The sequence below is a fragment of the Muntiacus reevesi genome, chromosome 11 (assembly GCF_963930625.1).
Source record: "Muntiacus reevesi chromosome 11, mMunRee1.1, whole genome shotgun sequence".
NCBI lineage: Eukaryota > Metazoa > Chordata > Mammalia > Artiodactyla > Cervidae > Muntiacus > Muntiacus reevesi.
The window spans coordinates 17979878-17991927 of NC_089259.1; the positions used below are offsets into that span (position 1 = coordinate 17979878).

The 12050-nt window shown below is 43.3% G+C and overlaps 1 protein-coding gene across 1 annotated transcript in view; it reads right to left on the reverse strand.

Annotated features, from left to right (window-relative positions):
- The window catches only part of KPNA3 (karyopherin subunit alpha 3), a 92117-nt gene extending 80623 nt beyond the window's left edge, over positions 1–11494 (reverse strand). The window contains exon 1 of the mRNA XM_065902023.1: positions 11359–11494. Coding sequence (XP_065758095.1) covers positions 11359–11427 — 69 coding nt within the window. The 5' untranslated portion in view covers positions 11428–11494. The remainder of the gene's footprint in view (positions 1–11358) is intronic.
- Between the last annotated feature and the right edge of the window lie 556 nt (positions 11495–12050).

Here is a 12050-nt window from a genome sequence, read left to right on the forward strand (position 1 = left end):
GCTCATTTTGTGTTATTCAGAAAGAGTGAAACACTGTAATTATCCAAAGGAAGGAGGAGCTTTTGATTAAAAATTCCAACAAGAGGTATCCAATGAAAGAAGAGTAGCTTCCAAAGGTGAAATCAGAATGCTGTTTCCAGAAGAAGGGGGAATAGATGCAAGATCACCAAACCAACTGGTGCTTGAACGTGCCATGCTTTTAACACCTTATGATGTCATCACTGTTATTCATGTTATTTTTCTTTGTTTCGGCAAATTCCTCCTCCAAGACCTAGCTCAAGAGTGATCTTCTGTGTAACCTTACTCAATTTCCCCAGATAGAGTCATTCCCTTTCTCCATGTTCTCATAGTACTTTGCAAATTATGTATCTATATCACAGAACTTATCATACTGCACACTAAATATGTACTTAGATGTCAGTCTCTCCTACCAAACTGAACTTCCCTAGAAGTTAATGCATAGAACATTCTTAGAAACACCAGTATTTCAAAAGAAAAAAAAAATCTGGCATGTAAAGAAATAGAATTGGGACTTTCCTGGCGGTCCAGTGGTTAAGACTCAAGAGTTTCCAATGAAGGGGGCACAGGTTCAATTCCTGGTCAGGGAACTAAGATCCCACACACCACTAGGTACAGCCAAAAAAAACTTTTTAAAGGGAAAAAAAAAAAACTCATAACCCCCAAAACTCACCAGTTTGGAGTGATTAATTCCAAGTAAATACAGTCATGATTTATTCGACCATGTTTTAATTGTTTATGTTGGTAACCTAAGCTGTGACAATTTTTTTCTTAATGGCAAAACTACCACAAAGGATAGCTACATCGTCCTTACCTATTTAATACTGCTTTACTTTCAAAGTAAAGGAACAGAGACTTGGAAATGAGAATACAGCCAAACTTTATATTAAGCAGGAAAAAAAAAAAGTGAACGTAGGAGTGCTGTCAGTCATGGACAGAGAACATCACTGACCTTGAAGTGAGATTTTCTAGATACGTTTTCTAACTCCTTTACTACCCCAAAAGTCAGGAGATGTTTTCACTTCAAATGTCATTCAAGTCTTTATCATATCTCACCCAAACAACTAAAATTCATCTCACCAAATATGGTAACTCTGACATAATAACATGAAACTACTCGTTATCATCCGAACCACCTGATCAGTCTAACACCACTATTGGGATATATTACCCAATGCTTAAAGATAATTAAGCCTTTAAAACTAACCTCCAGTTTCCTCAAAACTCAGAGGGTGGTAAGAAATAGGAAAAACAAGTTAATCAACACCACAAAGAAAGACATACTCAGTAATTAGGACAGCCTAATAAGCTGAACCATAGGAATTTGATGATACCTGGCAGCTCTGAACTGCAAAAATGGCAATTTCACATGGTTTGACTAAATATAAGAAAACGGATCTGATTTCTTCCTTCACCAATTAACGCCATTTTTTTTAAATGGTGGAGAAAAATAGTGGAAAGGTAGAAGCAATCCAAGAATCCATCAGTGGATAGATGTTGCAAAATGTGGTATGTCCATTCAACAGAATACTAATCCATCATAAAAAGGAAGGATATTTTGACACATGCTGCAACATGGATGAACCTGAAGACATTATGCTAAGTGAAATAAGCTAGTCACAAAAGGAGAAACGTTATACAATTCTACTTATGTGAGGTTCCTAAAACAGTCAAATTCATAAAGACAGAAAGAGATGTTGCCAGGAACTGAGGAGAGGGGAACTTTTAGTTACTGTTTAATGGAGACAGAGTTCCAGCTGGGGAAGATGAAAAAGTCCTGGAGATGGACAGTGGGAAAGGTTATACAACAATGCACATGTACTTAATGCCACAGAAGGATACACTAAATTGGTTAATTTTATAGTATGTATATATATTAATAATAAATTTTATATTTATGTGTATGTATATTGATGGTAAATTTTATATTATGTATGATAAGCACAGTGGGAGGTGCCTGTTCTAGACTAAAGAAGACTCAAGAGACATAACCAAATGTGATCAGATCTTGTGTAATCATGGTTTTAACAACCAAATGTTTTTTTAAAAAAATTCAAGGACAACTGGGGAAATTTAAATGAGGATTATATTAGCCATTATCAGGAAATGATTAACTGTGTCAGGGTGATGTGGTATTTATTTAAGAACGCATTATCTTTTAGAGAAGTAGCCAAAGTCTTTGGGAATAAATTATCATGTCTGATGTATAAGAAAATCCTACTATGAATGTGTTTTAATCTCTCAATATTTTTTCAGATCAGATCAGTCGCTCAGTCACATCTGACTCTTTGTGACCCCATGAACTGCAGCACGACAGGCCTCCCAGTCCATCACCAACTCCCGGAGCCTACTCAAACTCATTTCCATTGCGTCAGTAATGTCATCCAACCATCTCATCCTCTGTCGTCCCCTTCTCCTCCCTCCTTCAGTCTTCCCCAGTATCAGGGTCTTTTCCAGTGAGTCAGGTCTTCGCATCAGGTGGCCACAGTATTGGAGTTAACCTATCAAATTAATAGTTTGGGCTTTTGTGGGGAAGCAATTTTTAAAAAAGCACTAAAAGATTGAACACTTCAGTTAAAAAAATAAAACATACCTTAGGAAAATTACAATGAATGTCCTCATTCAGGAAACATTTTAAGTTTATTTTGTTCCAACCACAGCAATGGAGGTACATAGAGGCAAAACAAATAAAACATAATAAAAACATTAAAAAAATAAAAACAAACAAAAAAAATTATCCAACCACAGTGAGGGAAGAAAGGCTGCTAACAACTGGGAGGATGAAGGGAGATTCAGAAAGATCTCTCAGAAGAGATGAGTATTAGGAGGGGTAGGAATTAGCCAGGCAACAAGAGGCAGCGAAGGATATTCCAGTCAGCAGGATAGCCCTGAGAATAGAAATAGCATTGGCAAGCAGGGGAGGGCAGGATTCCAGATTATGTATAAGCGTGTAAGAAGTTCAGTGTTGCCAGAGCTTAAAGGCATGAGGCTGGGGGGTGAGGAATGGACACAGAACCTGGGGAAATAATCAGGTGTCAGGCTCACTGCAAAGCCTCATGAATTGAAGGAAGAACCCCACTTTGCAGGCAATTTCTAACTGCTAGATGCTAAGGAACAAGGCTGAAAGTAGGCTGGAGGCAGGGGAATAGAGAGGAAGGACCCAAATCCTGAGACAGCAGAGATTCAAGCTACATGACTGGCATCTGACCGAACGTGGAAGATGCTCTCAAATTTCAAGTCCAGGTCACAGTGAGAGTGATGATGCCATAAACAGAAAAAAAGAAAAAAACAAAGGCTTTAAACACTTTGAGCTTAAGAAGCTGATGTGATGCTCATATGATTAATTTCCAGTAGATGATTAAAACAGACTTAAGTTCCCCACAATGAAATGGTGGTTAAAACTAAGGCAACTTCTGATGTGGGCAAGAAAAAGTCCATAGAGAAGCAAGTTATGGACAGAACCTCAAGGCATGCATATACTCAATGGGTAGAAAGAAGAGTTGGCAAAGACGACCCAAAAATAATCATCAATGAGCAGAAGGACCAGGAGAGATTATATGTCCAGAGAGTGAATTCAAGAAAAGATAGTTATAGTGTATCTGCTATAGGACATATAGAGTTCTGAAAAACTTCATGTTCTGCAAAATTAGGAAGAAAGAGGGAAATACATCAAGACAGCTAGAACAATAAGCACCTTTAAGACAGAACACACATTTCATGGGAGCCAACAGGCATACTCCTCGGCTTGCTATGTTCAACTGTTTCTGTACTTCAACTACTTGTGTTCAACTCCTGTTACTTGGGAGGGCTAAACTGTTCATGTGCTGGTAAAAACCAAGTATTAGCCTACATGAATTTTGCATGAACTAACATTGTTCCTCTTTAACATTCAAATATGAACTAGTTTATGTTACAGAAATATATTATAGTAGAACAGACTGTCAATGGAGGGTCAGACAACAGTATTAATGCCATAAAGTCAATAATAAAAGAAATTATTAATATCTTAGACTGTACTCTTCACTCCCAACTATATTATCTAATCTCTCTTAAAGAGCGCTTATTAAATAAATTGTCCATGCTGGTCAATAAGTGACCAGTCGAAACCCAAGGTCCCTAGCCTCAGTGGGCTTTTTGACAGATACCACTGCAACCGCTGTTATACACACAGAGAATCTGTTGTATGTCACAGCAATCTACACCAAAGAGGGAAAGGGAAGCTCAGAGAAAAGCATTAGAGGGAAGGAAAAAAAATAGGGAATAATAGTACTAGGTATGTTACTGGTCAAGAAAGGCCCTGTGGAGAATTGCTGAAGGGTTTTTTTTGAACTATAACGATATTTGGAGGAACTGCAATCTTGGTGTCTCACAGATCTATGGAGGAGTCTGAGTGAAGAAAGAGTTTGTCAGAGTGAGCCCCACTAAACAGACAGGAAAAGCAAGTATACAGGAATGTATACAAATGTACAAAATGTATAGGAAATATAAGAAGTGGTAGGTAAGGTACAAAAGGCAGAATTTTTTGTAACATTAAGTGTAGCATACTAAGGACTTTTAATTTTATCCTGAATGCAATGGGATGGACCGCCAGAAAAGTACTACAGAAAGATTTCAGAAAGATCAACCCATAAGCTACACTGGGAGGAAAGACCCAGCGAAGCCCGGGCACTGTCAGGCTGCGTAGGGACCACGACAAGGGCCGACGCCGGGGCACAGTGCTAAGACTGGTAACAAAGACGAACATACGAGGGCTCGTCAGACGACTAACAGAAAGAAGGCGAAGAAGAAGGGAATCAAAGCCGAGGATAAGGTTTTTAAGCTTGAACAGTTAGGTATATCTCTTGCCAAGAGAGGTTTCAGAGAAAGAAACAAGCTTAGTAGTGCTAGTTAAATTTGAAGATAAGAAAATATTTATTTAGCCCTAGTATTAAAAACTGAAGCCAAGGAAGAAGGTTCAAGAAGGAAAGGATATATGTATATCTATAGCTGATTAACACTGTTGTGTGACAAAAACCAACAGAACATTGTAAAGCAATTATCCTCCGATTAAAAAATAAATAAACTATCAAACTCTTACAGGAAACATATGCAGTACACTCCCTGATGTAAATCACAGCAAGATTCTGTATAACCCACCTCCTAGAATAATAGAAATAAAAACAAAAATAAACAAATAGGACCGAATTAAACTTAAAAAGCTTTTACACAGCAAAGGAACTAAACAAGGTGAAAAGACAACCCTCAGAATGGGAGAAAATAACAGCAAATGAAACTGACAAAGGATTAATTTCTAAAAGGTATAAGCAGCTTATGCAGCTCAATACCAGAAAAACAAACAACCCAATTAAAAAGTGGGTAGAAGACCTAAACAGACATTTCTCCAAAGAAGACATACAGATGGCTAATAAACACATGAAAAGATGCTCAACATCACTCATTATTACAGAAATATAAATCAAAACTATAATGTGGTATCACCTCATACCAGTCAGAATGGCCATCATCAAAAAATCTACAAACAATAAATGCTGGAGAGGGTGTGGAGAAAAGGGAACCCTCTTGCTCTGCTGGTGGGAATGTAAACTGATACAGCCACTATGGGAATTCTGGAAAAAAAAAACAACAAACTAGGAATAAAACTACTATAAGACCTAACAATCCCACTACTGGTATATTCCCTGAGGAAATCATAACTGAAAAAGACACATGTACCTCAATGTTCACTACAGTACTATTTTACAGTAGCTAGAACATGGGAGCAGCCTAGATTCATGTCCATCAACAAATGAATGGATAAAGAAGTTGTGATACATATATACAATGGACTACTACTCAGCCATAAAAAGGAACACATTTGAGTCAGTTCTATTGAGGCAGTTGAACCTACAGAGTGAAATCAGAAAGAGAAAAACAAATATCATATATACATATATACGGAATCTAGAAAGATGGTACTGATGAACCTATTTGCAGGGCAGCAATGGAGACAAAGACATAGAGAACAGACTTGTGGACCCAGAGTGGGAAGGAGAGGGTGGGACAAACAGCAGCACTGAAATATATACATTCCCATACGTAAAATAGCGCTTTTCGCAGGTTAATTCTCTCTCTCTCTCTCTCTCTCTCTCTCTCTCTCTTCTCTTCTCTCTCTCTCTCTCTCTCTCTCTCTCTCTCTCTCCCACAGTGTAAGTTGCTATCTCACGTTAGCTCCCTCCGATTGACCTCAGGGCATCAGGCCCGGTCCTCACCCTAAGCAATGCTACCTGCTCCTCTCCGTTCAGCCCCTACTTGCTGGTGGTGGATGTGAGCGTCTGGGGTACTTTTCTGCTGGGAGTTGATTCAGGCATGTAATCTGTGGGCTTTATTTATTTTTCCTCGCAGTTAGGTTGCCCTCCAAGATTCGAAAACTTCCCCCAGACCTGCCAGTGAGAGGGTTTCCTGGTGTTTGCAAACCTTCTCTATTGGGACTCCCTTCCCAGGATGGGTCTCCATCACTAACTCTATTGTCTCTCTTTTTAACTTTTATATTTTGTCCTACCTCCTTTCGAAGACAATGGGCTGCTTTTCTGGACGCCTGATGTCCCCTGCTAGCGATCAGAACTTGTTTTGCGGAGTTTGCTCAGCGTTCAAATGTTCTTTCGATGAATTTGTAGGGGAGAAAGTGGTCTCCCCGTCCTATTCCTCTGCCATCTTAGCTCCTCCCAATACGTAAAATAGACAGCAGGTAGGAATTTGCTGTATGATGCAGGGAGCTCAAACCTGGTGCTCTGGACAACTTAGAAGGATGGGGTGAGGAGAGAGGGAGGTTCAAGAGGGAAGGGACACATGTATGCCTATGGCTGATTCATGGTGATGTATGGCAGAAACCAAAACAACATTTTAGAGCGATTATCCTCCAATTAAAAAATAATTTTAAAATAAATAAACAAAAGAAACAGGAGCTTAAAGTTTAAGTGATAAGGCCAAGAATATGGGTTACTATTTTTCAGTGAAACCAACAAACTGGCTTCTTACTACAGGCAAACTTTGTAAGAGTTTAAAAAAAAATAAAAGATAAATCAAAATGATAAATTGAATGTCAAAAAAATTTATTAGCAAGGTTTTAAAATAATGAAAAGGGCTTCCCAGATAGATCAGCTGGTAAAGAATCTGCCTGCAATGCAGGAGAAACCGGTTTCATTCCCAGGTCAGGAAGATCCCCTGGAGAAGGGAGAGGCTACCCACTCCAGTATTCCCGAGCTTCCCTTGTGGCTCTGGTAAAGTTGGAGCTGGTAAAGACTCCGTTTGCAATGTGGGAGCCCTGGGTTTGATCCCTGGGTTGGGAGGAATAGGGATTTCTCTGATATAGTCAAGATCTCCTAATTATTTTCCCCATTTATTAACCTTCAGATGTGCATCATACAAGTCAAGTCTTAGGTTCTATTCAGTGAAGAGACAGTAAAGCACAGTAAGCAAGAGTTTTGGCTTTAGTGTCAGGCAGCTTCATTTTAAGTTTAGGTTCTGCCACCTAAAGGGACTTCCCAGGTGGCACAGTGGTCCTGGATTGGGAAGATCCCCTGGAGAAGAAAATGGCAAGCCACTCCAGTATTCTTGCCTGGAAAATCCCATGGACAGAGTAGCCTGGTGGGCTACAGTCCATAGGATCACAAAGAGTTGCACACACACTGTCACTTAAACCATCCGAGGCCTTGGGGCTAGCTACTTAAGAACTGTTAAGCCTCAAGCTTCGCTGGATAATAATACATACATACTTCATAAGACTAAATAACGCATATAAAGAATTGATACTTGGTACAGGTACACTGTAAGCATTCAATAAACGTTAAGAATTTTTAAATAATCATTTGTTTCTGTCACAGATTAAAATATCACATCCTTGAAGTGAACATTTGACCCAGGTGGCAATTACCTGCAAGTCTGATTTATAAGTATTCACAAAATGGAATTCATTATGTATTTCCTAGTTTTAGATACAAAATCCATTCCCCCTACCTAAGCCTTAAACTGCTGACCACGATAATTATTCCCTCCCCTACTTCCATCTATAAAGCTCAGGATAACCTTTCTCTCCTTTCTCTCCAGTGAGCTTTACAAAGAAGAAGAGAAAGGAAGGGGAGGAGGTTCAAATCCTCATTCCATGTTAGGACCATCCCTGGTCTTAATTTTTTGGCAAATTCCTCCTTACATATGGGTAACAGTACCTTTCCTCCAAAATTTATTCTAGTTATCTCTGCCCAGTCACCTTTTTCCATCGCTGTTATCATATTATACCTCCTAACCCTACTCTGAAATAAATTCCTTCAGATCTCCTTATCAAGAAGTTCCTTATCAACAACCTTTTGCCACAAAAATATTCTCAAACCACCACAGGCACAGACAACCTTAAAGTCCCATCTCCTCTCCTTCATCTAACTTCTCTTCTTTTTCACCCAGATCTTTATTCACTAATTTCTTGTGTGCCCAGTGCAAGTTCAGTACATCTGTTCTATAAAATTCACCAGTCTTTTGTCTATGAAGCCATTCCCAACTATGAAACTGCGTTCTTCAACCCTCTCCCTAGTCACAATTTCCTGGCATAACTCCACATTTTTTTTTTTTTTAGAAAATATGTGTTTTATTCTTGCACCTAGCATCTTGTGTATTGGCTGGCTATATAATCTATAATGTTTTATCTTTTATCTATTCTGTAGGAGAAAAGGTAGGAATGATTGATAGCTCATCAAAGTATATTTCACTGATTTTTAAACAGACTGATAATCACTACTATTTAGTCACAGAGCTAAGTTGCAATCTAAGTTTCTAGTGTAATAGTTTCTAAAAAGGATAAGACTAAACTAGACAAGGTGTCTAGTGTCAGTTATACCAAATTCCACAATAAAGGCACTTGAGCAGATCTGACCCCAGTTCACCCTTTAGTCACATTTCTAGCATCCCCCTCTCTTAGCAGTCCAACTACAGTGCTAACTGAAGAGCTCTACATTCTCAGGACTCTTCAGTTACTGCTCCCTCTCCTCTGAAGTGCCCCTTCCATGCCCTCTCCCTCTCCCAGGCTAACTTTCTTTCATCCTTCAGGATACTCACTCCCATTCATCCACTAGGAATCAAACAGAACATCTCCCTTGACTGCTCAGCTCCAAGTCAGGATCTCCTCATGCATTCTCAGCATACACTTATTGATGTTACTGCACTGTAGTGATCAGTTACTTTCCTACAATCCTACTGAACTGTAAAAGTAAACACCTCGATGTACAGACTGAACAACCTTATATACCCAACAGACAATGAACGAATGCTCATACCCACTCCATGACCTTGTGCAGCCTGTACAAGCAGTCTTGAGCTTCGTCATCTAAAGTACTCTCCTCCTGTAAAGTGGGGATAATGCTACACCTTGCTCACAAAGTTGTCCTAAGAACTAAAAGCAGTTATCAATGAAGCTCTTAGTAAAGTGCCTGCCATGTGGAACCACCATTTCAATGTCTGCTACTTTTCATGCCTTAGCTTCCTTCCTGTATCCTGGGAATCGTGATGCTGTGATCAATACTTTCAGGCTGGAAGGCTTAGTTAGCAACCAGGCATCTTTTTCATGTATCTAGAAGTTACTGGTTACAGTCTGATCACCAGCAGGCATTTACATGTGCCTATTATGTGCAGGAGTCCTTTCTAGGTTATCACTCATTTCCCAGAACACAACAGAGGCAAAAAAAGAAAAAAAAAGACAAAAGCCTGTACCAACACCCCAAAGCGGAAAGATTATTAATTACTTCGATACAAACAATACCAAACAATATCGGAATGTTTCAAACTACATGAAGCCATAAGCTTCAAGAACACTGATGGGAAAAGTTCAAAATTAACTCCTATCATCAAGTGGACCAAAAATCAGAGGCAGTCCCCAAATTTCTTGTTGCTATTCCTAAGTTTCACTTTTGCTTAAAAGTATTTCCCCTAAAAGAAGCTTAATCATGACCAGGACAGACATAGATGACCTTTATTCGTCTCAGTCAAATGGGAATTCTACGGTATTTCCTAATTAGTATTTAATTTGGCAGCTCCGAAAAACAGCCTGAGTTTTCTGTTTTTCTACAAAACAGAACGTTGAATGACATATCCCTCCCCCCGTCACCACCTTCTCTCAAATGCATACTGTCTTAAGTCACACTGGCCTGTGAGTAAGAATGACAAAACTGCACATTGTGTCACCTGGTATTAGAAAAGGAGGCTGTGGACCTGAAACACCTTCCCCCTAGCAAATCCAGAGGTCAGAGTCCCAGTGAAGTTTGTGCACCACACTACACAGCGTTCAGTAGCTGCAGAGAGACCTCTAGCGCTGCCTGCAGAAGCCGAGTTTGCAAACAGTACCTGCTAATGTCACCTTAATGAGACAATGGCAACATGCACGAACTGAGTGACCGCGATGAATGTTTACAGTTTTGCAACCACTTGGACATTCTATCAGCTTTGAGCAAGAGGCCCTCCGAGCCTATGTATCCAATTTATTTCAGTACAACGTGTCAAAGGGATGATCCTTCTATGCACACCCCCTCCGCTACAAGAAAAGGCTAACAAAAACAGGTCCTGGGAGTGGAGATCGGAACAACGTCTCTTCCAAAGCCCTCCACACAATAGACGGGAAACTATTGTCCACCTTCGGCTTGCTCCAAATGCCAGCGGTTAACGACAGTACAAGCTGGGAGAAGCTCAGCATGACTGCTCCAGGGAACCGCACCGGGTTATAAGAAAATGGTCCTGGCGCATCCTACCCTCCCCCATCCGCCACCCTCAAACAAGTCGGTTACCCAGCTGGTCCCCACCCCCCTCTGCGGGCCGCCACCGCCCGCCTGGGCCCGGCTCGCGAAGGTAGGCGCGGGGACCGGCGGAGCCGAGGCTCCATGTGCGGCAGCGCGGGAGGCGCTGAGGGGGCCGTGCCGGGCGGGAGGCTGCACCGCGAGCCGGGCGAGAGCCGCGCCGCCCCCTCAGCGCGAGAGACCGCGGCCGCAGCATCCCCGGCCCGCGAGGCCCCGGCCCGCGGACCCCGCCTCAGCTCCACACCTCTTCCTCGCCGACAGCAGGCCGCGCCCGCGTGACGGGGCCGAAAACCCCGGCATTTCCCGGTCTCCGCACCGGGCAGCCGCCGAGTGGCGGCTGCAGCCCGGCCCACGTACCGCCGCCCGGCCCCCCAGCCGCGGGGACGGGAGGCGGCGGCCAACTCCGACCCACCGCGGGCCGGCGAAAACCAGCCGGGTCGCGCCGGCCCCCCGCCCCTCCCCGCCGCCTCAGGGCCGGCGCGACCGGGCGGGCGAGCCGGGCGGGCCCCCCCCGCCGCGGAAGCACACTCACCTCCACATCTCGGCCCTTATTCTTGAAGCTCTTGATGCGGTGGTTCTCCAAGCCGGGGTTCTCGGCCATGGCTGCGCGCGGCTCTGGCGGCGGCTACTCCTGCGGCTGCGGCGGCGGCGGCGAGTCTTGGCGAGGGAGGGGGTGGTGGGGGAGGGCGGGAGAGGGGAAGGGCGGGGGAGGGGGAGAGGCGAGCACGTTCCGTGACGCCTCCGAGCGCGAGGTGGCAGCAGCGCCGGGGGAAGCTCGGGCCGACGGACGCGAGGGGCGGGGCGGGGCAGGAACAGCGCTGAAGGGAGCCGCGGGCGCCGGAGGGGGCTGGAGTCACGTGACGGCCTCCGGCCTGGATGCTCAACTGGCTGGACGTGCCTGACAGTTCTAGGAGTGACCCCCCCCGCCCTTACTCTCTCACCCTCCAGAGAGTCCTTCCTACAACCCTTCGAAGCTGCCAGTCCTGTGCCAGGAATGGAGCCAGACTTGGCGGCTTTTTACTGCCCGTCTAGACGCGGGGCTGCGGCCGGAAACTACAGTCCCCAGCATGCCATTCTTCGGCGCGGGTAATTCTCTCGGCCTGCAAAGCACCCAGAGAATGCCGGGAACCCTAAGCGCGCGGCTTTCTGCGCGGGGCGCTCGGAGAGCCTGGGCGCGGGGCTCCGCCCCCAAGACCGCCTCTGGGCGGGAGCGTGGGAGGAGCT